At 37.0% G+C, this 27,746-nt stretch overlaps 1 protein-coding gene across 1 annotated transcript in view; it reads left to right on the forward strand.

The window, feature by feature from the left end:
* The window catches only part of LOC144957529 (abdominal ganglion neuropeptides L5-67-like), a 76,772-nt gene extending 49,543 nt beyond the window's left edge, over positions 1 to 27,229 (forward strand). Inside the window, exons 3-5 of the mRNA XM_078888879.1 lie at positions 16,302 to 16,483; positions 18,056 to 18,179; positions 26,925 to 27,229. Coding sequence (XP_078745005.1) covers positions 16,339 to 16,483; positions 18,056 to 18,179; positions 26,925 to 27,018 — 363 coding nt within the window. The 5' untranslated portion in view covers positions 16,302 to 16,338 and the 3' untranslated portion in view covers positions 27,019 to 27,229. The remainder of the gene's footprint in view (positions 1 to 16,301; positions 16,484 to 18,055; positions 18,180 to 26,924) is intronic.
* The last annotated feature ends 517 nt before the right edge of the window (positions 27,230 to 27,746 follow it).

Genomic DNA, 27,746 nt, shown 5'->3' on the forward strand with positions numbered 1-27,746 from the left:
ATAGAAGTCAAAACATGATCAGATTTATAATGTTTTTCCCCCTCTGGATACACTTTTATGCTCGTCGGAGAAGTATTTCATAAGGCAAGCGTCCGCCATTGTTCCGATAGTTTCGAGCCAGTTGCTAAGTTTCTACGCGTCATTACGAGGGAAGTGACGTCACGTCACGACCGTTGAAGCCTATTACAACATAATTTATCAGATGGTTTCAAAGATACAAGCCCAAGACTGTGATCATGTTCACAATTTTTGAAATATCTAACATGACAGAATGTCATTCTGTTCAGTTTGAGGACATGTTTTCAACGTACATAAACAAACAGCAGCGTATTTACATATATGTATTAAGAAGTATTCAATCATTGGACAGCAACAAATCATATGATCGATGACGCAATTGGACGAAAACATCAATAGATAGTATGCAGATGACGTCACTCAGGCCTTTGTTATTGTTTTTGCCATCCGCGTTTGTGAGTTGTTCTCACTAAACTGTATTAACCAGACTATAAAAGATCATGGTTACACAGAGTTTGTGTGTTGGTCCGTTATACTTCCGGATGGCAATGTTGTGAACTCCTTGGCCAAGCGCATTCTATCTATATAAATCGGGCCCTATTGATGCAATGCGCTTTGCTAAAATTCTCACAACATCCGCCAGCCAGATATAACGTACCAGCACAGAAAATTATGTGTTTATAGATAGACCGACGTTGATGTCACTCAGGTCTGTGTTATAATTTTTTTTGCCATCCATATTTATGAGTAATTTATGAGTTTTTGTCCGAAAAATTGTAATATCGCCTAACAGGCCTCATGTCCCGTCCAACATGTTAAATTTCGCTGTTGACCAGGGACCCATTGTAAAGCGCTTTGAGCACATTCAGTGGATATTGCTCTATATAAAGCTCAATTTAAAGCAGTTTAGAAAGAGAAATATAAAAACGTGTAGCCTATTGTTGGACAATAAATAGAAATGGAATTTGAAATAAATACAAAAATTAAGGGATGTGGGTATAAGTATAATCATGAGTGGCAGTAGCAGCAGCAGAAGCAACAGTAGTAGTAGTAGTAGTAGTAGTAGTAGTAGTAATAGTAGTAGTAGTAGTAGTAGTAGTAGTAGTAGTAGTAGTAGTAGTAGTAGTAGTAGTGGGTAGTAGTAGTAGTGTAGTGGTAGTGGTAGTAGTAGTAGTAGTAGTGGTGGTAGTAGTAGTAGTAGTGGTAGTGGTAGTAGTTGTAGTAGTAGTAGTAGTAGTAGTAGTAGTAGTAGTAGTAGTAGTAGTAGTAGTAGTAGTAGTAGTAGTAGTAGTTGTAGTAGTAGTAATAGTAGTCTTTGAACTTATAAAGGACTTGACCGTCCCCCTTCAGAATCATAACCATGGCACGCAACCCTTAATCATTTACATTACAGTCTCCTCCTTCTTCTTTCGTGGAAACAAAATGGACCTTCCCATTTTTCCCGCGTATTATCGCCATCTTGATACAAGGGCCAGAACTCTTGACCGCAAAATAGGGGGAGCTACAAACGGACGGATCGAGATTCCTCTAAGAAAAGAAAAGAAATAAGTGATAGAAATGACAATGGAATCAAATTACAGCTAAGCTGCTGCCGAATGGACGCAAATCGCATGTTTGAATACTGCTATTATATCAAATTATGCAAATTTGAAAGGTGGGCGGGGCTTCCTTCCTGCCTCCATAATAATAATTTCTTCCTTGCTGTAAAAAACCCTTTACAAACGAGGTTCGTTTATACTCTAACCTGACGTCATGTTTATGACTCATCACCTCAAAATAGCAAAGAACAAAGTAATGACGTCACTCGGTTCTTTTGTTATTTTATTAGTGCGGTTATGTGGTCTAGTTGTACGACACTCGCTTTGGGATCGAACGGGCCTGGCTTCGAGCATCGTTCAGCATAGTTCAGTCATTGGAAAAGGCTTTTTACTCAAAATTCTCTCACCATACTCAGGTGTAAAAGGAGTACCTGACCGTTAACAGCGTTGCCTTGCTCTGTCGGAAAGATTTTAATATCGCCTAACGGACGTCTTGTGACACATGTTACGTCTTGCTGTTTGGTCACGGATCCTTTCTAAAGCGCTTTGAGCACATTTAGTGGAAGTTGCGCTATATATAGAATGAAGTTGACGTCACTCGGGTCTTTGTAATTTTTTTTTTTTTTTTTTTTTTTGCCTTCCACGTTTATGAGTATTTCTCTTTTAACTGTATTAACTAGACTATAAAAGTTCATGTTTACACAGGGTTTTGTGTGTTGGTCCGTTATACTTCCGGATGGCAATGTTGTGAACTTCTTAGCCAATCGCATACTATCTTTATAAATGCTCTAGTTATATAAAATTATTTTTAGACAGCCTGATAGTGACTTGTTCTGACTATAGTAAATCAATCAGATAGTAAATGTTGGGGGGAAAATATTGCCTAAAACGCCTCACATCCCGTCCTAAATGTTCCATGTTGCTGTTGGTAAGGGACCCTTTGTAAAGCGCTTTGAGCACGTTTAGCGGATATTGCTCTATAATAAAGCTCAAGTCTGTTTTGTTTTATTTTTTAATTTACTTTAAGAAACTAAATACATTTATTCTCCTTTTGAATAGAATATCGCTAGATTTATAAATATCTATTTTTCTTTTTAACAATAAATCTAATTCTAAAAAAAAATTATAAAAACAACTTGAGCACATTCTGTGTACGAACGAACCAAAGCCCAATCCACTTTGTCACGCTACCCCGAAATAAAACACTTTCTCCTGGCATCAAAATTGACCTTAAATGACCTTTCGCCTCAACCCCCTAGAGACAAAACATTATAATATTATTCTCATTTCTCTTTCAAAATCAAAACACAAAAAAAAAAACGAAAACTGAAAAATATTATTGATATTTTCCCCCCTGCCTCGCTTTAAGTAATGAACCCATCTCCTTTATTTCCCTCCTACATCTGCAATGCGAGCTGAGCTAGTTCCATAACATGTGAATCCTACTCTCCCCATACCATTTGAAACTGTCAGTCAGTGTTTCATTCCCCCTGGGAAAAGGAATGCAACAATCACTCAGAGACAACGACATGTCAGTTTGAAAAACAGCCCCAAAAAGCCCCGGAAAGTAGCTCTGTTTAGTCTCAAAACAGTCTCAGTCAGACCGGACTTTTTAACATGTCATCCGGGTTGTCACATGTCGCTGGGGAAATCGGAAGTGACGTCATGAAATTTAGAAAAAAAAGAAAAAAAGGTCGGACTGTCTATTATTGCAGTGGCGGCAGTGTTTTGTTGGTGGTATTTTTTTTTTTTACTTGTTTTTTTTTTTCATTGCTACTGGTGATTTGTCTGGAAAAAAAGTATTTTTGTTCGGGGTTTAAATATGGCGCTAAAAAGCCGGGGGGGGGGGGGGGGGGGGGGTGTAGGGGGGAGAGGAGGGGAAAGGGGGGGGGGGGGTGGGTGAAGGTTACAATGACCAGGAATATTATGATGCGAGATTCAAAGTTTATCTTTGGCAGTTTGCCAAAGGGAGCGATCTGTATTCATGTTTTCATCCAATTCAGTCGTCGATCACATGATCTGTTGCTGTACAACGATTGGACATTTCTCAATAAATGAATGTGAACACGCTGCTGCTTTGTTCATGAAAGTTGTAAAGATACCCATGAGTCATGCTGAGCAAATTGACCAATGGGCACGATCTATATTAAATTTCCATGAGCTCAAGGTCATTGGTCATATTGCAAAATGTGCTCAAAGTGATCCACATTGTGATAAGTGTTCACAGACTTGTAATATCTCACATCCCGATTGGCCATTTTATTCAGCTTGACACATGGGTATGTTTATAACCTTTGTAGACAAGGCAGCGTGTTTACATTTGTTAAGAAATATCTAATTGTTGGACAGCAATACATCATGTGATTAATGACCTGGTTGTACGAAAACATGAAAACAGATCGCTCCCTTTGTGACGTTGGATGTTTCTCAAACTGTGAACACTTTTCAATATGTGGGTCATTTTGAGCACACTTAGCAATGCGACCAATGACCTCGAGCACACGGAAATGTAATATTGATAGTATGCGCTTGGCTAAGAAGCTCACAACATTGCCATCCGGAAGTGTTACGGACCAACACACAAAACTTTGGGTATCCATGAACGTTTATAGTCAGGTGAATACAGTTCTGTGAGCATTACTCATAAACACGGATGGAAAAAAACAATAACAAAGGCCTGAGTGACGTCATCCTTGAACTATCTATAGATTATCTCCTTCTGTTGATGCATTGCTTTTAGTTTAAAAATACTCATAACATTTGCAATCCGGATGTAAAAGTCCAAACACTCAAAACTATGTGTAACCTAAACGTTTTTAGATAGAATGCGCTTCTCTAAGAAGCTACCCATTCACTGCTGGGTGAACAAAAAAAAGCACATACACAAAAAAAAACTTGAGCTTTTTACGCTGTTAACGGCCAGGTACTCATTTTACACTTGAGTACGGTAAGAGAATGTGAGCAAAGAGATCTTCTCCAAGGACTCAACTATGCGCCGAGTGCGGAGGCTCGAACCCAGGAATTTCCTATCCGAAAGCGAGTGTCATAACACAAGACCACATATCCGTTTATAAAATTTTGGCCAGAAAACTCTTCCTTCGAATATATTGATTGATTAAAACGTCCTTCAACTCGTCAAAAACTCCCAAACCTGAGACTTCCATACAGACAATTTCTTGACTCTCAAGTTTGAGATTGTGTTTTTTTAGAGAGATGAAATTATACTATTAATCGATCGATATTTGAAGGCCAGACTTTTCTTGCCAAAATCTTAAAACTTTTCTGCGGTTTTTTTTTTCAATGTCCGACAGACAGTTTGTCGTTAAAACTATTCAAGATTGATTAAAAGTTGTGATTGAAAAAAAGCAAAGTCTTGCCGTAAATACCAGAACTGCCATGCCGTACTCTAGAAAAAACCCATATTAATTATAAAATTTGGCCAGAAAACTAACTCATCCTTCAAATATCGATACGATTTAAATGACTCTTCTCATCTTGGCAAAAAACTCTCAAACCTGGGACTTCGCCCATCCAAAAGCGAGTGTCATACCACTAGACCACATAGCCACACATCATTTTTTCTTTTTTTTTTTTTTTTTGAGCTTGAGGTTTAATTTGAGCTATTATATAGCGCAATAACCACAAAAATGTGCTCAAAGCGCTTTACAAGGGGTCCCTGGTCAACAGCAACATTTAACATGTAGGACGGGACATGACGCATGTTAGATGATATTACAATTTTTCGGACAAAGACAACGCTGTTAACGGTCAGGTACTCATTTTACACCTGAATACGGTGAGGGAATGTGAGTAAACAGATCTTCTCCAAGGACTCATCTATGCGCCGAGCGCGGAGGCTCGAACCCAGGACCTTCCGATCCGAAAGCGAGTGTCATACCACTAGACCACATAGCCACACAACATCACTCTTTCTTTATAGATAAAGTGTCACATTTATTGAGATCCGATGAGACCCAGACTCCTTCATCGGCTTCTTGCAATGCTGATATTGATAGATTCATATTGCACTAGATCTAGATAGAATTTGCTCGTTTTTGTTGTTGTTGTTTTGTTTTTTAAACTATCTCAGACATATATCATAATGGTTATATTATAGCATGTCGGTTTTTTTTTTTTTGTTTTTTTTTTTGTTGGGTTTTTAAAAACTATCTCAGACATATATCATAATGGTATATATATAGCGTCTTTTTTTGTTGTTTTTTGTTGGGTTTTTAAAACTATTTCAGACATATATCATAATGGTTATATTATAGCATGTCTTTTTTGTTGTTGTTTTTGTTGGGTTTTTAAAAACTATTTCAGACATATATCATAATGGTTATATTATAGCATGTCTTTTTTGTTGTTGTTTTTGTTGGGTTTTTAAAAACTATTTCAGACATATATCATAATGGTTATATTATAGCATGTCGTTTTTGTTGTTGTTTTTGTTGGGTTTTTAAAAACTATCTCAGACATATATCATAATGGTTATATTATAGCATGTCGTTTGTTCTTTAATCTTCACCCTCAAGCCAAGATATCAAATCAAACTCTCCTCTCAACAACTGCAGACAGTCTGTTCCTACATCCCGAAATTTCGCCTTCAGTTATCCAGAATTTCAATCAAGATCACTTTCTTCTACTAAAACAACAGTAATAATAAAATAATATATAAAATAAAATTAATAATAATAAAAAAATAGATATGTACATAAAAATTGGGATTTTAAAAAGGGCTCTTAACCATCTCCTTACCAGCCATTTTCAGAATTTTCTCCAAAACTTCACACCCACCCAACACATAAACAGACATTTGTAACTCAAACAGAAAAGCAACAAGCACATTCTATACATAATATTGCTCGACAATATCAACTCTATTACAAAATGTCAAGTTTTTATATCTATATAAAAAAAGAAATTAAATCTGGATGAGAAAAGTGACGGTTGCATCGTAACAAATGTGACGATTTTCCAATATGTGGTAAGGAGATGGTTGTCCGAAGAAGTGATGCAAAGTGGATTGTATGGCCAAAAAATAACGGTTTGATGCACATTATCCCCAATTTTGCCTTCAGAGTTATCTAGAATTTTAATTTTGATCATTTTATAGTAAAATAAGTTTAGTGGATGGCGCTGATATGACCTAAATGTGATGCATGCGCCGTAAAACCCTTAAAAATAAATAAATAAATAAATAAATAAACGTTTAGTGGATATTGCACTATAGAAAAGCTCATTTATTCAATTTAGATGATAAAATAAGAAGATATAAAATGAATTTCATAAAACAAAATAGATATCTATCTACGTAAAAATAGGGGTTTTAAAAAGTGAGCTTAGACCCAAAGATGCAATCCACATTCCACATTGCATGACCAAAAAAAATATAACTGTTTGATGCGAATTATCCCCAATTTTGCCTTCAGTTATCCAGAAGTTTAATTTTTTGATCATTTTTTTAGTATGTAAAACAAGTTTAAAGCGCTTTGAGCACGTTTAGTGGATATTTCGCTAGATATATAAAAGCTTATTTATTCAATTTAGAAGATAAAATAAGAAGATATTTTTAAAAAATAGATATCTGCGTAAAAATAGGGGATTTAAAAAGTGAGCTTAGACCCAAGGAAGTGATGCAAAGTGGATTGCATGACCAAACAAATAACTGTTTGATGCACATTACGTTTTCAGGTGGTGAATGGTCGGTCCTATTTTATCATTGACTTTATTTTTCATCTTTTCGTGTTTCAAGCAGCAACATTTATTGCTGAGATAATATCATAAAACGTAGTCACGTCCTCTACTAGATACTTCCTGATTGCTTTTGTCCTTCAAACTTTCGATGCCGCCATGAGCTACTTTAATATCGCCTTGTGTTGTAATAATGATGATGATGATGATAATAATAATAATAATAATAATAATATTAATAAAATAATAATAATAATAATAATATTAATAATAATAATAATAATAATATTAATATCAATATTAATAATAATAATAATAATAATAATAATAATAATAATAATAGAGCTTTTTATTGAGCTTTTTATATAGCGCAATATCCACTAAACGTGCTCAAAGCGCTTTACAAGTGGTCCCTGGCCAACAGCAAAACTTAACATGTTGGACGGGACATGAAGCCTGTTAGGCGAAATTATATTTTTTTTTCTGACAGAGCCAACGCTGTTAACGGCCAGGTACTCATTTTACACCTGAGTACGGTGAGAGAAAGTGAGTAAAGAGCCTTTTTCCAAGGACTCAACTATGAGCCGAGCGAGACTCGAACCCAGGACATTCCGATCCGATAGCGAGTGTCATACCACAAGACCACATAGCCGCACAATGTTTTATTTTTGTTGTTGTTTTTAAAACAAATTCAATAGGGAGTTTTGTATGTCTTATCTAATACACAATTTCCCTTGTACTCTTTGTCCAAAAAGCCAAATTTTGAACAACCCTTAACCACACCCAGCTCTCGCCCACCACCCCTTCATTTCAATGACCCTCTCCCCCTCCCCCCACCCCCACCCCACCCTCCCCAACCTTCCACATCCCCCTAATCTCCCAAACTATGCCTGTGGCCACGAACACATACATAGTTTCACGATAAAACTGAGCAAATTTTTCCTGAATCTTCCCGATTAAATTTGGGGACATTATTACACTTGAGTGGGTTTATACGAGGACATTGTGGCCTGTTTTTGATAAAATGAGAACTCTCTTGTTATTTGTATATTATGTGTCATTATTTTGATTCTTAAAGGAATTATAACATCAATATTATGTGTCATCTCTTGTAGAACTCACACACTCAAGACGCAAGCAGTTCAAACACAGACAATCAAATTGCACATATCCACACGTGCACGACATGTCCACATAAAGAATTAAGACATCAATATTTGTCATCTCTTGTACAACACACACACACACACACTCTCTCTCAAGACGCAAACAGTTCAAACACAGTCATTCTTCTTCTTCTTCTTCTTCTTCGTTCCTCTGATGGACATCTATGGCTGCAGTCCGATATCTGCTATGAAGTCTGTGGTCCGCTTTAGGTCCTCAGCCTCACCATAGAGCTTTGTGTTGAGTGTTGTAGGGGTGACCCAGTGGTTCGAACGTAGCACGTTGTATAATGAGCAATCCATAAGCACATGTAAAGTGGTTTCATGGTCGGTTCCACATGGGCAATAAAGGGTTGTTCCAATACCTAGCTTTGTAAACATATGTCCTCTGAGTCTATTGTGTCCTGTTCGTAGGCGGAATAGATAGAATGCGCTTGGCCAAGGAGTTCACAACATTGCCATCCGGAAGTATAACGGACCAACACACAAACTCTGTGTAACCATGAACTTTTATAGTCTGGTTAATACAGTTTAGTGAGAACAACTCACAAACGCGGATGGCAAAACCCATAATAAAGGCCTGAGTGACGTCATCTGCATACTATCTATAGGGTGACTTGGCTACATAGTCATTCAAATTGCACACATCCATACGTGAACGACCTGTCCAGATTCCTGTCCTCAAGATATTATAATTAACCTTTTAATTCAGCTTTTATTTAGCGCAATATCCACTAAACCTGCTCAAAGCTCTTTACAAGGGGACCCTGGCCAACAGCAACATTTAACATGTAGGACGGGACATGACGCCTGTTAGCGTAGCCATCGTTATGTTATAGCCTGACACTGAAATCCAAAAAGACTGGCAGTTTGATGTCATTATTTGGTTTTTGCACCGCCTAGTGAGTTGTCATTAGTAGTGCTCATGGAAACAAGTTATTTCATTGGTTGAACTATTGAATACAACTCACGATTTGTTTTCTTTTGTGGCCAAAGACTGGCATTTTGACGTCATTTTTTGGTCAGTGTCAGGCCATAACTTTACGAAGGCCACGCTGTTAGGCGATATTACAATATTTTCGTACAGAGACAACGCTGATCACGGCGAGTTACTAATTTTACACATGAGTACGGTGACATAAATGTGAGTCAAGAGCCTTTTCCAAGGACTCAACTATGCGCCGAGCGAGGCTCGAACCCAGGACCTTCTGATCCGATAGCGAGTGTCATACCACAAGACCACATGGCCGCACAATAGTCTGATTGATTTAATTTAGTGAGAAATCACCAACATGGCAGTCTCAAAACAATAATCAAGAACTGCCTGACATCAATTTCGTTCAACAAAGACAACGGCCTGACGCCGACCAAAAGCAGTTGAAAGTGACGAGTGAGTTATATAGATAGTATGCGCTTGGCTAAGAAGCTCATAACATTGCCATCCGGAAGTATAACGGACCAACACATAAAACTGTGTGTATCCATCAACGTTTATAGTCGGGTTAATACACATCAGTGAGCATTACTCATAAACGCGGATGGCAAAAAAAACAAAACAACAAAGACATGAGTGACGTCAACTGCATACTATCTATATCGTTAACTATAGATAGTATGCAGATGACGTCACTCAGGCCTTTGTTATTGTTTTTGCCATCCGCGTTTTTGAGTTGTTCTCACTAAACTGTATTAACCAGACTATAAAAGTTCATGGTTACACAGAGTTTGTGTGTTGGTCCGTTATACTTCCGGATGGCAATGTTGTGAACTCCTTGGCCAAGCGCAGTCTATCTATAGCCTGACACTGAAACCCAAAACGACTGGCAGTTTGACGTCATTATTTGGTTTTTTAACCGCCTAGTGAGTTGTCGTAGGTAGAGCTCATGAAACAAGTCATTTCATTGGTTGAACTATTGAATAAAACTCACGATTTGTTTTCTTTTGTGGCAAAAGACTGGCATTTTGACGTCATTTTTTTGGTCAGGCTATAACTTTACAAAGACCACGGTTACATACAATAGTACAACCAATGGTGGTGTTTCTTTGAGCACTACAAACGGCAACTTATAATAATATGGTGAAGTGTCAAGAAATGAGTTTACATAGACCACGCTCGGAGCGTGGCCATCGTTAAGTTATAGATAGTACGCGCTTTGCTAAGAAGCTCACAACATTGCCATCCGGAAGTATAACGGACCAACACACAAAACTCTGTGTAACCTGTGAACGTTTATCGATAATTCGAAGATGACGCCATCAGGTCTTTGTTATTGTTTTTTGCCATCCGCTTTTATGAGTAATGGTCACTGAACTTTATTAACCTGACTTATAAACGTTCATGGATACACACAGTTTTGTGTGTTGATCCGTTATACTTCCGGATGGCAATTTTATGAGCTTCTTAGCCAAACGCATACTATCTATAGTCTGGTTAATACAGTTTAGTGAGAATTACTCATAAACGTGGATGGCAAAAAACAATAACAAAGACCGAGTGATGTCAACTGCATTCTATCAATAGCCTGAGACTAAAACTCACTCAGACCCATATCTTTCCATTTTTATGTTTGTGCACCGCCTAGTGAGTTGTCGTTAGTAGAGCTCAAGGAAACAAGCTTTCCCATTGGTTGAACTGTTGAATACAACTCACGATTTGTTTTCTAATGTGGCCAAAGGCTTGTCTTTTGACGCCATAATTGGATTCAATAGTCTGATGTCACGTCGCCCAGCAACGGCGGCCATCTTGGTTCTAAACAAAGAAAGCCATTACTTTTTATTCTTCATGCTGGCTAGAACTTTTCATATGTCTTGTGATCAGAGTGTGTAAAAGTCAAAACATGATCAAACTTATGGGGTTTTCTTCCTCTGGATACGCTTTTATGCTCTCCGGAGAAATATTTCATAAGGCGTCCGCCATGGTTCCGATAGTTTAGAGCCAGTGTTACTAAGTTACCATGCGTCATTAGGAAGGAAGTGACGTTACGACTGTTGAAGAGTATTTGTTGGTCAGTGCCAGGCCATGAGTTTACGAGGGCCATGTTCGGAGTGGCCTCCCAGTGAAATCATCCACAAAAATCGGGTCCCATAACTCGGCCATCGATGCCCCGAATCGATCCAATGGCAAGGGACGTAACTACAATTATGTCATCGGCGTATCCAATATCTATTATCCCCCATTTCAATTTTTTTTTTTTTTGGGTCTTTGATTTGTTTTGTTTTGTATTTTGTTTTTTGTTTTTTTTTTTCCTTCTTTTTTTTTCTGTGTGTGTATGTGTTTGTTTTCCCATTTCATTAGTTTTTGTTTATATTATGTTGTCATTTTTCTTCTTTTTTTTTTTTCAGCAAGATTCAATTTTCATTGTAAAATCATAATTTTCCAAAATTTAGTTTTCTGATTATAAAAAACCAATACTTATATTAATAATAATAATAATAATAATAATAATAATAAATAATAATAATAATAATAATAATAATATAATAATAATAATAATAATAATAATAATAATAATAATAAATAATAATATAATAATAATAATGAAATGTATTTATATTGCGCCCAATCCTCTATACAATAAAGCTCTAGGCGCATAACAATAACTTCAATCCATTCAAATTTCTCTCTCTCTCTCTCTCTCTCTCTCTCTCTCTCTCTCTCTCTCTCTCTCTCTCTCACACACTTACAAACAGACTCGATAAATCAAAAAGAAGCAGGAGCATTCACGAGCCTCGAAATCCATGAAGCTGTTACTGCTCTCTTGGTGAATACGGTAAAGTCTGGTGATGACATGAATAGTGATAGTAATAATAATAAATATGATGATGTTGATATTGACGGTAGTGATGATGATTATGATGATGATGATGATGATGATGATGATGATGATGATGATGATGATGATGATGATGATTATGATTATGATGATATTAGTAATAATAATGATAATAATAATAATAATAATAATATAATAATAATAGTAATAATAATAATAATAATAATAATAATAATAATAATAATAATAATAATAATAATAATGATAATAATAATGATAATAATAATAATAATAATAATAATAATAATAATAATAATAATAATAATAATAATAATAATAATAATAATAATAATAATAATAATAATAATAATGATAGTAATAATAATAACAACAATACTAATGGTGATTAGGAGAACTAGAAATAGAGGAAGAAAAAGAAGAAGAGCAAGCGACAGTACTTTGACTTTGAACAAAAGTTAGATTAAAATCGACGCCAGCGTAAATAGGGTTAAATTAGATAATACCATGGACTTGGGTAATACTAATAATTAAAGAGAAAGAGAGTGATCGAATTTCATGGTTTAATCAAAAACCCTTCGAGTCATGTTTGAATTCAATGGGTCTCATTGGGTAACTTGAACCCAAGACATGGAACCAACATTGATTCTACTGTCAGAGAATACGAGGAGTCAACCTGCAAAATCTGCTTAGATAGCAGATTGTGTGGCTATGCGGTCTAGTGGTATGACACTCGCTTTCGGATCGGAAGGTCCTGGGTTCGAGCCTTGCGCTCGGCGCATTGTTGAGTCCTTGGAGAAGGCTCTTTACTCACATTCTCTCATCGTACTCAGGTGTAAAATGAGTACCTGGCCGTTAACAGCAATGTCTTTGTCCGAAAAATTGTAATATCGCCTAACAGGCGTCACGTCCCGTCCTACATGTTAAATGTTGCTGTTGACCAGGGACCCCTTGTAAAGCGCTTTGAGCACATTTCGTGGATATTGCTCTATATAAAGCTCAATTTTTTTTTCATCAATATGGAGAACGCTGCAATTTTTAATATCTATTTATTTATTTATTTATTTATTTATTTATCTATTTATTTTACTATTTATTTAGCGTGGCTCAGCGGTATACGGTCTTTGCTTCTGCGTACCCCAAATGTACTGAGTTCGACTACATGTCTCGTTGTTTTTGGCCTTTTCTTCCCTATGGACGTCACTCAGCTCTTTGACATCGTTTTTAGCCAGTCATTTTTATGATTAGTTCTCATTAAATTCTATCAATCAAACTATAAACGTTCAATATATAGTTTTGTGTGTGGGTTCGTTTTATCCGACTGACGGTGGCGGATATTGTGAGCATTTTAGATATATGCACAGCATCAACATTTGGGTTTATAACGAATCTAGCAAACCTTGTGCACTGTAGATTTAACTTAGAAACATTTTTTTTTGTTGAAAAAAACATGAAACGGGTGTTTGATGTGGACGAATCCCAGAAGTAAAAGGGTTATCACGCAAGACGCGTATTTATTTTAATGATCACACTGTCGTGGAAATTAAGTTAGACCGAGACAAATCTATTGAGCCATCAACCATCAAAACAGGCCCAGTAAAAAGTCTGTTAAGTACGCGCAAAAAAATAGGCCAGTTTCTTTTTACTTCTTGTTATAATAGCTTTACACACACACACACACACACACACACACACACACACACATATATATATATATATATATATATATATATATATATATATATATATACTTATATATATATCAAGACATTAACCCTCTCATTACCACCCATTGGAAAATCGTCACATTTGTTACGATGCAACCGTTACTTTTCTCATCCAGATTTCATTTCTTTTTGCTATAACTATAAAAACTTGACATTCTGTAATATTTTCGAACAATATTTTATATATAATGTAATCGGTGCTTTTCTGTTTGAGTAGGAAATGTCTGTTTTTGTGTTGGGTGGGTGTGAAGTTTTGGAGAAAATTCTGAAAATGGCTGGTAAGGAGAGGGTTAAACCGGAAGATACTAGGTCTAGGGCGTATTCTTTTCATTTTATTTCTCTATTTTTTTAAGGTCTTATTTCAACATTCTTGTCGCGGCTCGTAAAATCTGAGATTTCGCTCTCAAGACAAGTGATGGGCACTTGTACTTCCTGTGGGAAGAGCTGCTGGGCAGATAATCACGTTACCACCACATACCCGCTATCTATCACAACAAAACTGGTTTTAAGTCATTTACCGGAGTCAGCCCGTATTATTCCTCTCAATAAAGATAAAAGTCAAATCGTTTATTATATCTCCGTACCTCTCTCTTTCTCTCTCTCTCTCTCTCTCTCTCTTTCTCTTTTTCTCTCTCTCTCTCTCTCCCTCTCTCACACACTCTCTCTCTCTTTCTCTATCTCTCTCTATCTCTCTCTTTCTCTCTCTCTCTATCTCTCTCTTTCTCTCTCTCTTTCTCTCTCTCTATCTCTATCTCTCTCTTTTTCTCTCTCTCTTTCTCTCTCTCTCTCTCTCTCTCTCTCTCTCTCTCTCTCCCCTTTCCCCTTCCCATTGTTTAGTGTTTCTTTTGCTTCTCCTTCATTTGTGATCAACCATAACACACACACAGTCTGGTGTTATGTATGTCAAAAAGGTGTGTGTGTGGGGGGGGGGGGGGTATCAAATGTGGAACAGAGGCTATAGATAGAATGCGCTTGGCCAAGGAGTTCACAACATTGCCATCCGGAAGTATAACGGACCAACACACAAACTCTGTGTAACCATGAACTTTTATAGTCTGGTTACAACAGTTTAGTGAGAACAACTCACAAACGCGGATGGCAAAAACCATAACAAAGGCCTGAGTGACGTCATCTGCATACTATCTATAGCCTGACACTGACCAAAAAATGACGTGAAAATGCCAGTCTTTGGCCACAAAAGAAAACAAATCGTGAGTTGTTTTCATTAGTTCAACCAATGGAATCACGTGTTTCCATGAGCTCCACTAACGACAACTCATTAGACGCTACACAAACCTAAAAAATGACGTCAAACTGCCAGTCCTAGAGGGTTCTAGATTGTGTCAGGCGATAGATAGTTCGAAGATGACGTCACTCGGGTCTTTGTTATTGTTTTATGCCATCCGCGTTCATGAGTAATGGTCACTGAACTGTATTAACCCGACTACAAACGTTCATGGATACACGAGGTTTTGTGTGTTGGTCCGTTATACTTCCGGATGGCAATGTTATGAGCTTCTTAGCCAAGCGCATACTATCTATAGATGGTTCGAAGTTGACGTCACTCGGGTCTTTGTTATTGTTTTTTGCCATCCGCGTTTATGAGTAATTCTCACGAAACTGTATTAACCAGACTATAAAAGGTCATGGTTACACGGAGTTGTGTGTGTTAGTCCGTTATACTTCCGGATGGCAACGTTGTGAGCTTCTTAGCCAAGGGCATACTACCTATAAATAAGAACCTCATAACATTGCCATCCGGAAGTATAACGGACCAACACATAAAACTGTGTGTAACCTTAAACGTTTATAGTCTGGTCAATACAATTTAGTGAGAAGTACTCATAAACGCGGATTCAATGGCAAAAAACAATAACAAAGACCTGAGTGACGTCAACTTCGGACTATCTATAGATAGAATGCGCTTGGCCAAGGAGTTCACAACATTGCCATCCGGAAGTATAACGGACCAACACACAAACTGTGTGTAACCATGAACTTTTATAGTCTGGTTAATACAGTTTAGTGAGAACAACTCACAAACGCGGATGGCAAAAACAATAACAAAGGCCTGTGTGACGTCATCTGCATACTATCTATAGATAATGTTCACTCACAACATTGCCACCCGGAAGTATATATATATATACACACATACATACACGTTTACGGTTACACATAGTTTTGTGTGTGTTGGTTCGTATCATCTGGCGTGTAGATGTTGTGAGTATTTTACTTAAACACATAGTCTTAATATAGGTTTGTTGTTTTTTTTCTTGTTTTTTTTTTTTTTGTTTTGTTTGTTTGTTTAATTTCTTTTTTAACGTCTTTCCAAACTCATTTTTATTTTTTCTTCTTCTTCTTCACCAGTTCAGAAGACTAACAACAACCACCAAAACAAAGAACTATGAAGACCACGGAAATCCTCATGTGTGGAGTATGTCTGGCTGTCGCCTTCATCGTCACATTCGGTGACGCTAGCCGCCGTGCTTGGAGGCCCCAGGGACGATTTGGGAAGAGAACAGAGTTGTCTCCACTGCCCAGAGCTGTTGGTGAGAGAAGAACACGAACGGCTGCATACATGCATACCGACGTGCACATAATAATAATAAAAATAATAATAATAATAATAATAATAATAATAATAATAATGATAATAATAATAATAATAATAATAATAATAATAATAATAATAATAATAATAATAATAATAATAATAATAATAATATATGCAGGTCTAACAATCCAAACCCAATTATGGGGCCTAGTTTAAACATATTGTTGTAATGGACACTATTTTGTGTCATTATTTGAGATTTCCATTACAACAATGAGCCCATAAGGAATTGGGTTATCAGACCTGCAAGTATGTGCACGTCGATAGAATTTAATCCTAATCCACTTATTTAAGTGTGATTACTATGATGATTTAAGTAACAAAAATAATGACAAATAATTTATTTTTTTAACCTGCCGCCGTACACGTTTGTTTTTAAGAATATGTCCAGAAAACTGGTCCTTCAAATATCAATCCATATAAATAAAACTTATCTTGGCAAAACAAACTTTCAAACCTGGGACCTTAGTCAAAGCCTTGGACGGTCCCAAGTTTGGTCAATTTTGCCAAGATGAGGATCTTTTAAATCGAGCGATATTTGAAGGACGAGTTTTTGGGGCAAATTTTTGAAAACGTATCTCTCCAGAGTACAACAGTTAACTAGATTAGTGTCAGTATAGATAGAACGAAGATGACGTCAATCCGGTCTTTGTTATTGTTTTTTGCCATCCGTGTTTATGAGTAATGCTCACAGAACTGTATTAACCAGACTATAAACGTTCATGGATACACACAGTTTTGTGTGTTGGTCCGTTATACTTCCGGATGGCAAGGTTATGAGCTTCTTAGCTAAGCGCATACTATCTATATGACATTAGTCGGAAGGTGAACATTTTGGATTTTCATTTTATGAAAGCATATGCTCTCCAGAGCATTTTAATCTTTATTTGAAGTAAATCGGGTGATTTTTCATGAAGTTATGGTCAGATGTATTGGAAAAGTATCCAGCAACGTTTCTCAATGTCATACTTTTGAACTGAACTAGCCTAACTTCTACGTCATGGCACGAGACCGAAGGGCTAGAGCTCAGGTGGTCGCTGGTTCGGATAAGTAAGTAAGTAAAAACTGAATTAGCAGTAAAAAAATATTAAGAAGTGAAATTGAGCTTTGATATTTCCCGAAGATGTACGAAAAGGGTTGATTTAATCATTTATGATAAGAACTCATTTATATTTTTTTAAAAAGAAATTGACCTTCTAACTAAATTTGGAAATATCTCATTTCGAAGCTTTTCACCATCCACAGTTAAGCTATAGATAGCATGCGCTTGGCTACGAAGCTCATAACATTGCCATCCGGAAGTATAACGGACCAACACACAAAACTATGTGTATCCATGAACGTTTATAGCCAGGTTAATACAGTTCAGTGAGCATTACTCATAAACGCGGATGGCAAAAACAATATCAAAGGCCTGAGTGACGTCATCTTCGAACTATCTATTCTATTAATTTTTATAAAAATCGTGTATCTTAACAATAATATTTCTTTTTCCTTGTTTGTCCAGATACAACTAGCGCTGACGACGCCATGATGCAGAACGCCTTGGAAGCAGAGATTCTCTCTCAAAACGAGCAGTTGCTTAGGCTGTGTGCTGATTCTAAATTTGCTGCTTTCCCCGGGTGTGTCAGGTACGTCATCGTGTGTTGTGTGTTGTGTGTTGTGTGTTGTTTGTTGTGTGTTTTTGTTGATGTTGGGTTTTTGTTCTGTTTTTAGTTATTTTTACCCTTAAAAAATTGTTTTTTTTTTATGTTGGTTTATCTTTTTTTTTTTTCTTTTTTTTTTTTCCATGAAAAAAATTATTTAGTCCGTCAGAGCCATGAGGCCCATGGAGCCGGGTTTATTCCGGTTTCTATAGCTTGAAACAATAGACAATATTAATTGCTTGTTATCCTTGAGATCGAACGCAAGTACTTTCTGCCAGATCTAAAAGACCCAGCTACCCAATCACTGCTGGGTTCACGAGAGGATCAGAAAAAAAGTCCGGGATCGATCTCGGCCGCTTTGCATGTGAAGCAAGTGCTCTACCAACTGAGCTATCGGGAATCTCCCATCGTGTTGTGTAGAAGTATAAACAACAGTAGTCAAATGGAATGGAAGCTTAAAACTAATTAACGAGACAGATAATGTGGACGTTTCGGGTTTCCCCTTTGTCAACAAAATTCGATGAATGAAACACACTAAAGACGAATAAGAGATGAGAGAATGGATTTGTAAAGACGTATGTAGATCAAAACTAACAAAATTAGACAGCGGTTTATTGGTGAAAGATAAACATCTTGAAAGGCGTGTATTAAACCGAAGCCATCGTTGACATATAGATAGTTCGAAGATGACGTCACTCAGGTCTTTGTTATTGTTTTTATGCCATCCGCGTTTATGAGTAATGCTCACTGAACTGTATTAACCCGACTATAAACGTTCATGGTTACACATAGTTTTGTGTGTTGATCCGTTATACTTCCGGATGGCAATGTTATGAGCTTCTTAGCCAAGTACATACTATCTATAGATAGTATGCGCTTGGCTAAGAAGCTCATAACATTTCCATCCGGAGGTAGAACGGACCAACACGCAAAACTGTGTGTATCCATGAACGTTTATAGTCGGGTTAATACAGTTCAGTGAGCATTACTCATAAACGCGGATGGCAAAAAACATCAACAAAGACCTGAGTGACGTCATCTTCGAAAAATCTATAGCCTGACACAAGAACTGTGGCCTTCGAAAAGTTATGGCCTGACACTGACCAAAAAATGACGTCAAAATGCCAGTCTTCTGCCACAAAAGAAAACAAATCGTGAGTTGTATTCAATAGTTCAGTCAATGAAATAACTTGTTTCCATGAGCTCTACTAACGAAAACTCACTAGGCGGTGCAAAAAACAAATAATGACGTCAAACTGCCAGTCCTTTTGGGTTTCAGTATCAGGCTATAACATAACGATGGACACGCTAGAACCCTCTTGGACTGGCAGTTTGACGTCACTTTTTTAGGTTTATGTAGCGTCTAGTGAGGTGTCGTTAGTAGAGCCAAGGAAACAAGTTATTTCATTGGTTGAACTATTGAATATAACTCACGATTTGTTTTCTTTTGTGGCAAAAGACTGGCATTTTGACGTTATTTTTTTGGTCAGTGTCAGGCTATAGATAGTATGCGCTTGGCTAAGAAGCTCATAGCATTGCCATCAGGAAGTATAACGGACCAACACACAAAACATGAACGTTTATAGATAGTATGCAGATGACGTCACTCAGGCCTTTGTTATTGTTTTTGCCATCCGCGTTTGTGAGTTGTTCTCACTAAACTGTATAACCAGACTATAAAAGTTCATGGTTACACAGAGTTTGTTGTTGTCCGTATATACTTCCGGATGGCAATGTTGTGAACTCCTTGGCCAAGCGCATTCGATAGTCGGATCTATAGATAGTATGCAGATGACGTCACTCAGGCCTTTGTTATTGTTTTTGCCATCCGCGTTTGTGAGTTGTTCTCACTAAACTGTATTAACCAGACTATAAAAGTTCATGGTTACACAGAGTTTGTGTGTTGGTCCGTTATACTTCCGGATGGCAATGTTGTGAACTCCTTGGCCAAGCGCATTCTATCTATAGTCGGAGATAGAATGCGCTTGGCCAAGGAGTTCACAACATTGCCATCCGGAAGTATAACGGACCAACACACAAGCTCTGTGTAACCATGAACTTTTATAGTCTGGTTAATACAGTTTAGTGAGAACAACTCACAAACGCGGATGGCAAAAACAATAACAAAGGCCTGAGTGACGTCATCTGCATACTATCTATACAGTTCAGAGAGCATTACTCATTAACGCGGATGGGGAAAAACAATAACAAAGACTTGAGTGACGTCATTTTCGAACTATCTGTTACTTTACGATGGCTACGATTAAACAGTGCGAGAAAATACAGAAAGAAAATTACAAGAGCAGCGTAACTTTAACTCATACATAAACTACCCGAAGAGTTGTGCCTGGCGCAGTTTCAGCTCCTCCGTTTTTAACTCAAATTCAACTCATATCATTGACACTCAAAAGCATTTTACTAAATCTTTTTTTTCTGGGTCAGAAAACGCTTCCTTCACATATCGGTCAATGGGAGTGATCTATATTCATTTTTTCGTCCAACCAAGTCATCAATCACATGATTTGTTGCTGTCCAACGATTGGATGTTTATTTAGAAATGTAAACACGCTGCTTTGTTTATGAAAATTGTAAACATACCCATGTGTCAAGATGAACAAAATGACCAATCGTGATGTTAGATAGTTCAAAAGCTGTGTACACTTTTCACTATGTGGGTCACTTTGAGCACATATTCCAATGTGACCAATGACCTTGAGCACATGGAAAGGTAATATAGATAGCATGCGCATTAATATGAGCCCCAACTTGTTGCCAACATTGAATAAACCCGAGAGTTCTTGAAGAAAAAGAAAGGCTTGTGTAATTTAATCATTTTGAATATGGATTATTTTGATCGATCGATTTTGAAGTAAACAGGGGGAGGGGGGTGGTCTTGAGTTAAATAGTAATTATTTTTTTTTATTTGAGGATCATTTTAATCCTATAAGATATTTTTATGTAAACGTTTGTTGGTTTGTTTTTTTTTTTGCCAAAATTGAAAAGTCTTATTTGTTCATCCGGCCCTTTTCTGATACTTTGTGGGCGTTTGACTTTTATTGAGTGAACAAGATGAACTTACTAACGCGATGTTGTCTACAGCGATATAAGTGAGTTAAATTAAACACGAATAATTTGATGAGAAAATAGTTAATCTTGATTGCTGCATTGACTCAAATAATTGTAACTCCAAACACTGGCCAACTTACTTACTTACTTACTTACTTACTTACTTACTTACTTACTTAGGCCGCCCCTTGGGGCGCCCAACATGAGCCACGAGTCTGTGCCACATTGTCCTGTCCTCCATAAGCGTACGCAGCTCCCGGGTGTTGTCAATTCCTGTGTCATCTAGCAGACAGTCAATGTAGGTTATATTCTGCCTGCCTCTGCTTCTGGTTCGCTCAGGTGGTTCCCATAGCACAAGACTGGCCAAAACAAAACAAAACAAACAAACAAACAAAAAAGAGGATACATATGTAAAGATTTTCCGGCCAAACTGTTAAAAATGAAATTTTGATTCGCAACATAACCTGAAACGCGTGGCAGATTCTCCAGATCAGCGCCGTTTGCCAGATTAGTATTATTCATAAGGCGTAGCTAAGGCCTTGATGCGATTCTGCCAGACCTCTGCTTCATCACCTGTACTGTCCGGCTGCCGCCTGTTGAGAAAAGGATTAGATTCAAAGCTTGCGTATTTGTTTATCGTTTGTCTTGAAGGTACAGCCCCACTCTCTCTTTTGGGGCGAATTTGAAAGATACTCAAAACTGTCCGACAAAAATGATATTTCGCCTAACAGGCGTCCTGTCCCGTCCTATTTAATTTAATTTAAATTAATTTAATTTAATTTAATTTGACTTAATTTAATTTAATTTCAAATGTTGCTGTTGGCCAGGGACCCCTTGTAAAGCGCTTTGAGCACGTTAAGTGGATATTGCGCTGTATAAAAGCTCAATTTTTAAGCTCGACCTCGAGGTGGAGTCGACTGACATTCTTGGGATGTTTTTTTGTTTTTTGTTTTTTCTTGTATTTCTCTTTCTTACTTTGTCTGGCGCCTTTCATACACACTGACTTGTTCAGTTCTTTACCTTAAACCGGTACCCGCTCCTTAATTTCTTAATTTGATATTAATTTAATTTGACTATAATTTATTTAGCATCTGGACCATCCCGACATAATAATAATAATAGCGTTTTGAGCTGTCGGGTCACAAATTGAAAGCCGAATTTCTTGATTACGCCCTTCTCTGATACTTTTGTGTGTGTGTGTGTGTGTGTGTGTGTGTGTTCGTTTGGGTCACATAGAGAAGATAAAATAAATGAACGGACACAATGTAGGGTAGATCTAAGTGATTTAAAAGTTGACACGAATAAGTTGGTTTAAAAAAAAAATGTTCTTGATTGCTGTATTGACTCTACTGATTGTGGAATGGAACGGAGAAAAGGGTTTTTAAAATGAGGAGGAGAAAGGTGCCGGGAAAGGGGGCGGGCGGGGAGTTTGGGGGGGGGGGGGGGGAGTTTGGGGGATTCATGACAGCCAGATTGGTATTTTTCTTGCCAAATTCCACGTTCTCCCGCCTCCAGCCAAAAAAAAAAAAAAAAAAAAAAATTGAAATAGCGAGATATGATTCAAATTGTATGAAGTCAAAAATATTATTCTAATTTGGGATTAACCTTTAAAAAATTATGACTTATATATTTATTCTTATTTTCTGCTTTTTCTCTTTTCAATTTCATCAGTTTTCTCCTAAATATGATAAAATATAAAATACAAATAAATAAATTTCCTTTATTCATCCTCAAGGGGAAATGTTTCTTTCGGGTCAATCCCAAGGAAAGACTGGAATAACCCAGGCTTCAGCCACAGTGCAGCGCCGTAAACTGAGCTCAGGCTAGGTAACTTGCTCAAGCCCACACAACGCAGCGGGCTTTAGTCGAACTCGGTAGTTTTCCGGTACCAAACAAAGACCAAACAGCAGAGCCACGCTGTCCCATAAATATCGGAAATAAGAGACAGCCATCGTTCTTATGTATGATTATTACATAAGAAATCATATATAGTCAGGGACATTTGGCATAATATTTCATCTTTCTTTTCTTCACCTTTTTTTTTTTTTTGACTTTAGCATTAATCCTATGACTAGTTTGGCATATTTTATCACAACTGATCTGGCAAATCAAGTTTACGCGCGGGGGTGGGGGGGGGGGGGGGGGGGGGGGGCTCCCGGAAATGAAGAGAATGATTCTTGAAACAGAAAATGAAATACCAACAAGAGGTCTTAATTATTTTATTGTGGCCACCACGATTTGTTCCTTGTTTATTCTGACTTTTTCCCCCTCCGCCCCCCTCAAAGGCAACAAACACGGAGTTGAGATGTTGACCACTCCTTATCTTACCACGTCTTTTTATTGCATTAGAAACTGACCAGTAGTCTGGTCATCTGGTCATCTTGTATTGCTGGTCACTACTCATTCTCTGCCGTACTCTGTAAAAACCTATATTTAAAAATTTGGCCAGAAAACTCGTCCTTCAAATATCGATCGATTTAAATGACCCTCATCTTCGCAAAGAACTCTCAAACCGGGGACTTAGATATACTTCGCGAAGTCCCAGGTTTGAGAGTTTTTTGCCAAGATGAGGGTCATTTAAATCGATCGATATTTGAAGGACGAGTTTTCAGGCCAAATTTTCAAATATGGGTTTTTCCAGAGTATATCAGTACTGGTTTTTGAATCAAGACACTTCATCTGGGTGGGGTTAACTCACTCAATCCTAGAGATTTTTTGCTACTTTTCAAAATTGGAAAAAATGTATTAAAAATGAGCATATATCTACATAGATAGTTTTATTCAACTACCATTAACATGTAAAAACTAAAAACATTGCTTTGATAATAATAAAATAATAATAATAATAATAATAATAATAATAATAATAATAATATATAATAATAATAATAATAATAATAATAATAATAATAATAATAATAATAATAATAATATAATAATAATACTTTATTGCATCCCAAAAAGGAATTTTTTTTACGCCTATAACGTGTCTCAAAAGAAATGTAATAAATAGGCATGGAGTTAAAGTAACCCTAGTGGGCATCGGATATAGTCGGTGTTAGGGTTGAGGGAGTTAAGCTTCTTGTTTTGGCTGTTACTGTGACCCTTTGATATTATTATTCTTTTGTATTTTCTTCTTATTTATTTTTATGCGAGTCGTAGATAGATAGTTGTGCTTTTGAGGCGTTTTAGAGTTCGTAAGGACGCGGTGGTGATAATAATGATGATGATGGTGATGATGATGATGATGATGATGATGATGATGATGATGATGATGATGATGATGATGATGATGAGGATGATGATGATGATGATGATGGTGGTGGTGACGACGACGACGATGATGATGATGATGACGACGACGATGATGATGATGATGATGATGATGATGATGATGATGATGATGACGATGACGACGATGACGACGACGATGATGATGATGTTGATGATGAGGAGGAAGAGGAAGAAGAAGAGAAAATCAATGTCTAAGATAAGGTCATCACATTAGTACTATTGACGTCAAATTAAAAGATTATAACTGGCGGGGTTAAATTTAAAACAACTTTGCAGCACTCTTGCAAAACGCTTATTATATTTTTCTTCCTTCGAATTGTAGTAGATCTCAATCAAGTAAAACGGACATGTAAAAAAAATGTGTTGAGAATTCTCAAACCCAAGCCTTCTTTTATCCTATCAAGCTCGAGTCTTTTAAAATAAATAAATTGGAGGTCATATGAATTGACCGATATAAAACATTCAAGATTCCTAGACAGTATCTCTTGTGCGGCTATGTGGTCTAGTGGTATGACACTCGCTTTCGGACCGGAAGGTCCTGGGTTCGAGCCTCGAGGCTCGGCGCATAGTTGAGTCCTTGGAAAAAGGATCTTTACTGACTCTCTCTCTCTCTCTCTCTCTCTCTCTCTCTCTCTCTCTCTCTCTCTCTCTCTCTCTTTCTCTCACCGTACACAGGTGTAAAACGAGTACCTTGCCGGTAACAGCGTTGTATCTGTCCGAAAAAATGTAATATCTCCTAACAGGCGTCATCATGTCTCGTTCTACATGTTACGTCGTGTTGCTGTTGGTCGGGGGCCCCTTATAAAGCGCTTTGAGCACGTTCAGTGGCGTTTACACTATATAAATGCTCTATTTAAAAAAAATGTTTTGTCGGCCAAAGCACGGTAAAAGTGCAATGGCATCAATCATGACTGATATTATATCGGCTAAATCATCATAGCGATACTATACTATCATAATTATATCGTTGCGTCGCCCAGCCTCAATACACAATCCAAACGCCTTTGGCAACCACACGTTAATGAAGGATATGATTAATCGATTTTAATAGATTTGATATCAATATCAATTTATAATCCACCTGAGCGATCTATCTATAGGATTCAGTAGTCTGATGTCACGCCGCCTGGCAACGGCGGCCATCTTGGTTCTAAACAAAGAAAATCATTACTTTTTATTCTTCATGCTGGCTAGAACTTTTCATCCCTTTTCGTATGCCTTGTGATCAGAATGTGTAAAAGTCAAAACATGATCAAATTTATGTGTTTGTTTTCCTCTGGAAACGTTTTTATGCTCGCCGGAGAAATATTTCATACGGGCGTCCGTCATTGTTCCGATAGTTTAGAGCCAGTGTTACTAAGTTACCATGCGTCATTAGGAAGGAAGTGACGTTACGACTGTTGAAGACTATTTATTTTGTCAATTTTCTGTCGTGCAAATAGAAAACACTTTTTTTTTAAATGGCCGTTGGAACTTTTATATTGTCGTTGATTCATCTTAACAACGCCACAACCACATTATCTAATTCGTCTGTAGTGTTTCATTCATCCTGTTTTATTGATAAAAGGGTAAACCCAAAACGTCCATTTTATCTGTTTTCGTATATTAAATTGAAGCTTACATTCAATTTCACATTGTTATTTATTGCTTCGAGCTTCGAGCAGCAACATTTACATTACGTTGTGTGAAGTAAAATTAAAAGTATCCATTCAAAGCCATTCAAACCCAATGAAGCCGCCGTTTAACCTGGGTTCTTAAACTTGAAATGGATAATAGCAATTGCTTGCTACCCTTTGGATAGGACAATAGTCTATCGCAAGGTATTTTCCATTAAACTGTATTAACCAAACTGTAAACGTTCAAGGTTACATACAATTTTGTGTGTTGGTCCGTTATACTTCCGGATGGCAATGTTGTGAGTTTCTTAGCCAAGCGCTCAGTATCTATAATATAGATAGTATGCGCTTGACTAAGAAAGTCACAACATTGCCACCCGGAAGTATAACGGACCAACGCACAAAACTATGTGTAACCTTGAACGTTTATAGTCTGGTTAATACAGTTCAGTGAGAATTACTCATAATCGTGGGTTCCAAAAGAAAAAAGACAATAACAAAGACCTGAATGACGTCATCTTCGTTCTATCTATAGATAGTATGCGCTTGGCTAAGAAGCTCATAACATTGCCATCCGGAAGTATAACGGACCAACACACAAAACTGTGTGTATCCATGAACATTTATAGTCGGGTTAATACAGTTCAGTGAGCATTACTCATAAACGCGGATGGCAAAAAACAATAACAAAGACCTGAGTGACGTCATCTTCGAACTATCTATGATAATCCCTTTGTTTGTTTGTTTGTTTCAGACTGAAGGGCTCTCTATCTTCTTCAGGAGCATCATTGTCATCAGCAAGAAGATTAAGAACATTCAACAACTTGGCTGATATTCTCAATTTATGATCACGTCCCGACTCGGTCCACTGATACAGATTGGGTGTCGCAATCAATGCATTGAGTTATTGATTGATTGACGGATTGACTGTTTGCTTGATTGATAGATTGATTGATTGATTGTTTGATTGAATGACTATTGAGATAGTTCAACTTCCTGTTGATATTGCATCATGGTCAATTCAAAGTCATAATAAATTAAATGATTAAAAATATAATATATTATTTCTCTTGGTTGTTTTTTTATAAACATGCATCAGTTTTTGTGTTTGTATTAGCTTTTTTGTTGTTGTTGTTTTGTGGTTTTGTGGTATGACACCCGCATTTGGCTAGTGAGTCCACGGTTCAACTCTCACCTGAACGATCCAAAGTTAAACCCTTGTGTAATAGACTCTTTTGCTCACATTCTCTCACCGTGTCCATGTGTAAAAAGAGTACCTGGTCGTTATCAGCGTCGTCTCTGTCAAAAATGATTTAAATATTTCTCTATATGTGTGTATGTATGTGCCCATGTGTGTGTGTATTTATATGTCGTCGATGTGTATGTTTGTATACGCACATGTGTCTATATTATGTGTGTATTTATGTGTAAATATAGTATTCGTTTATATGTGTATATATATGCATGCATATGTATACATGTGTGTGTGTACATGTAAATGTGTTTACGCATATATATATATATATATATATATATATATATATATATATTATATATATATATATATATATATATG

This window comes from Berghia stephanieae, chromosome 12 (assembly GCF_034508935.2).
Source record: "Berghia stephanieae isolate SIO BIC M18660-M18661 chromosome 12, UCSD_Bste_1.3, whole genome shotgun sequence".
NCBI lineage: Eukaryota > Metazoa > Mollusca > Gastropoda > Nudibranchia > Aeolidiidae > Berghia > Berghia stephanieae.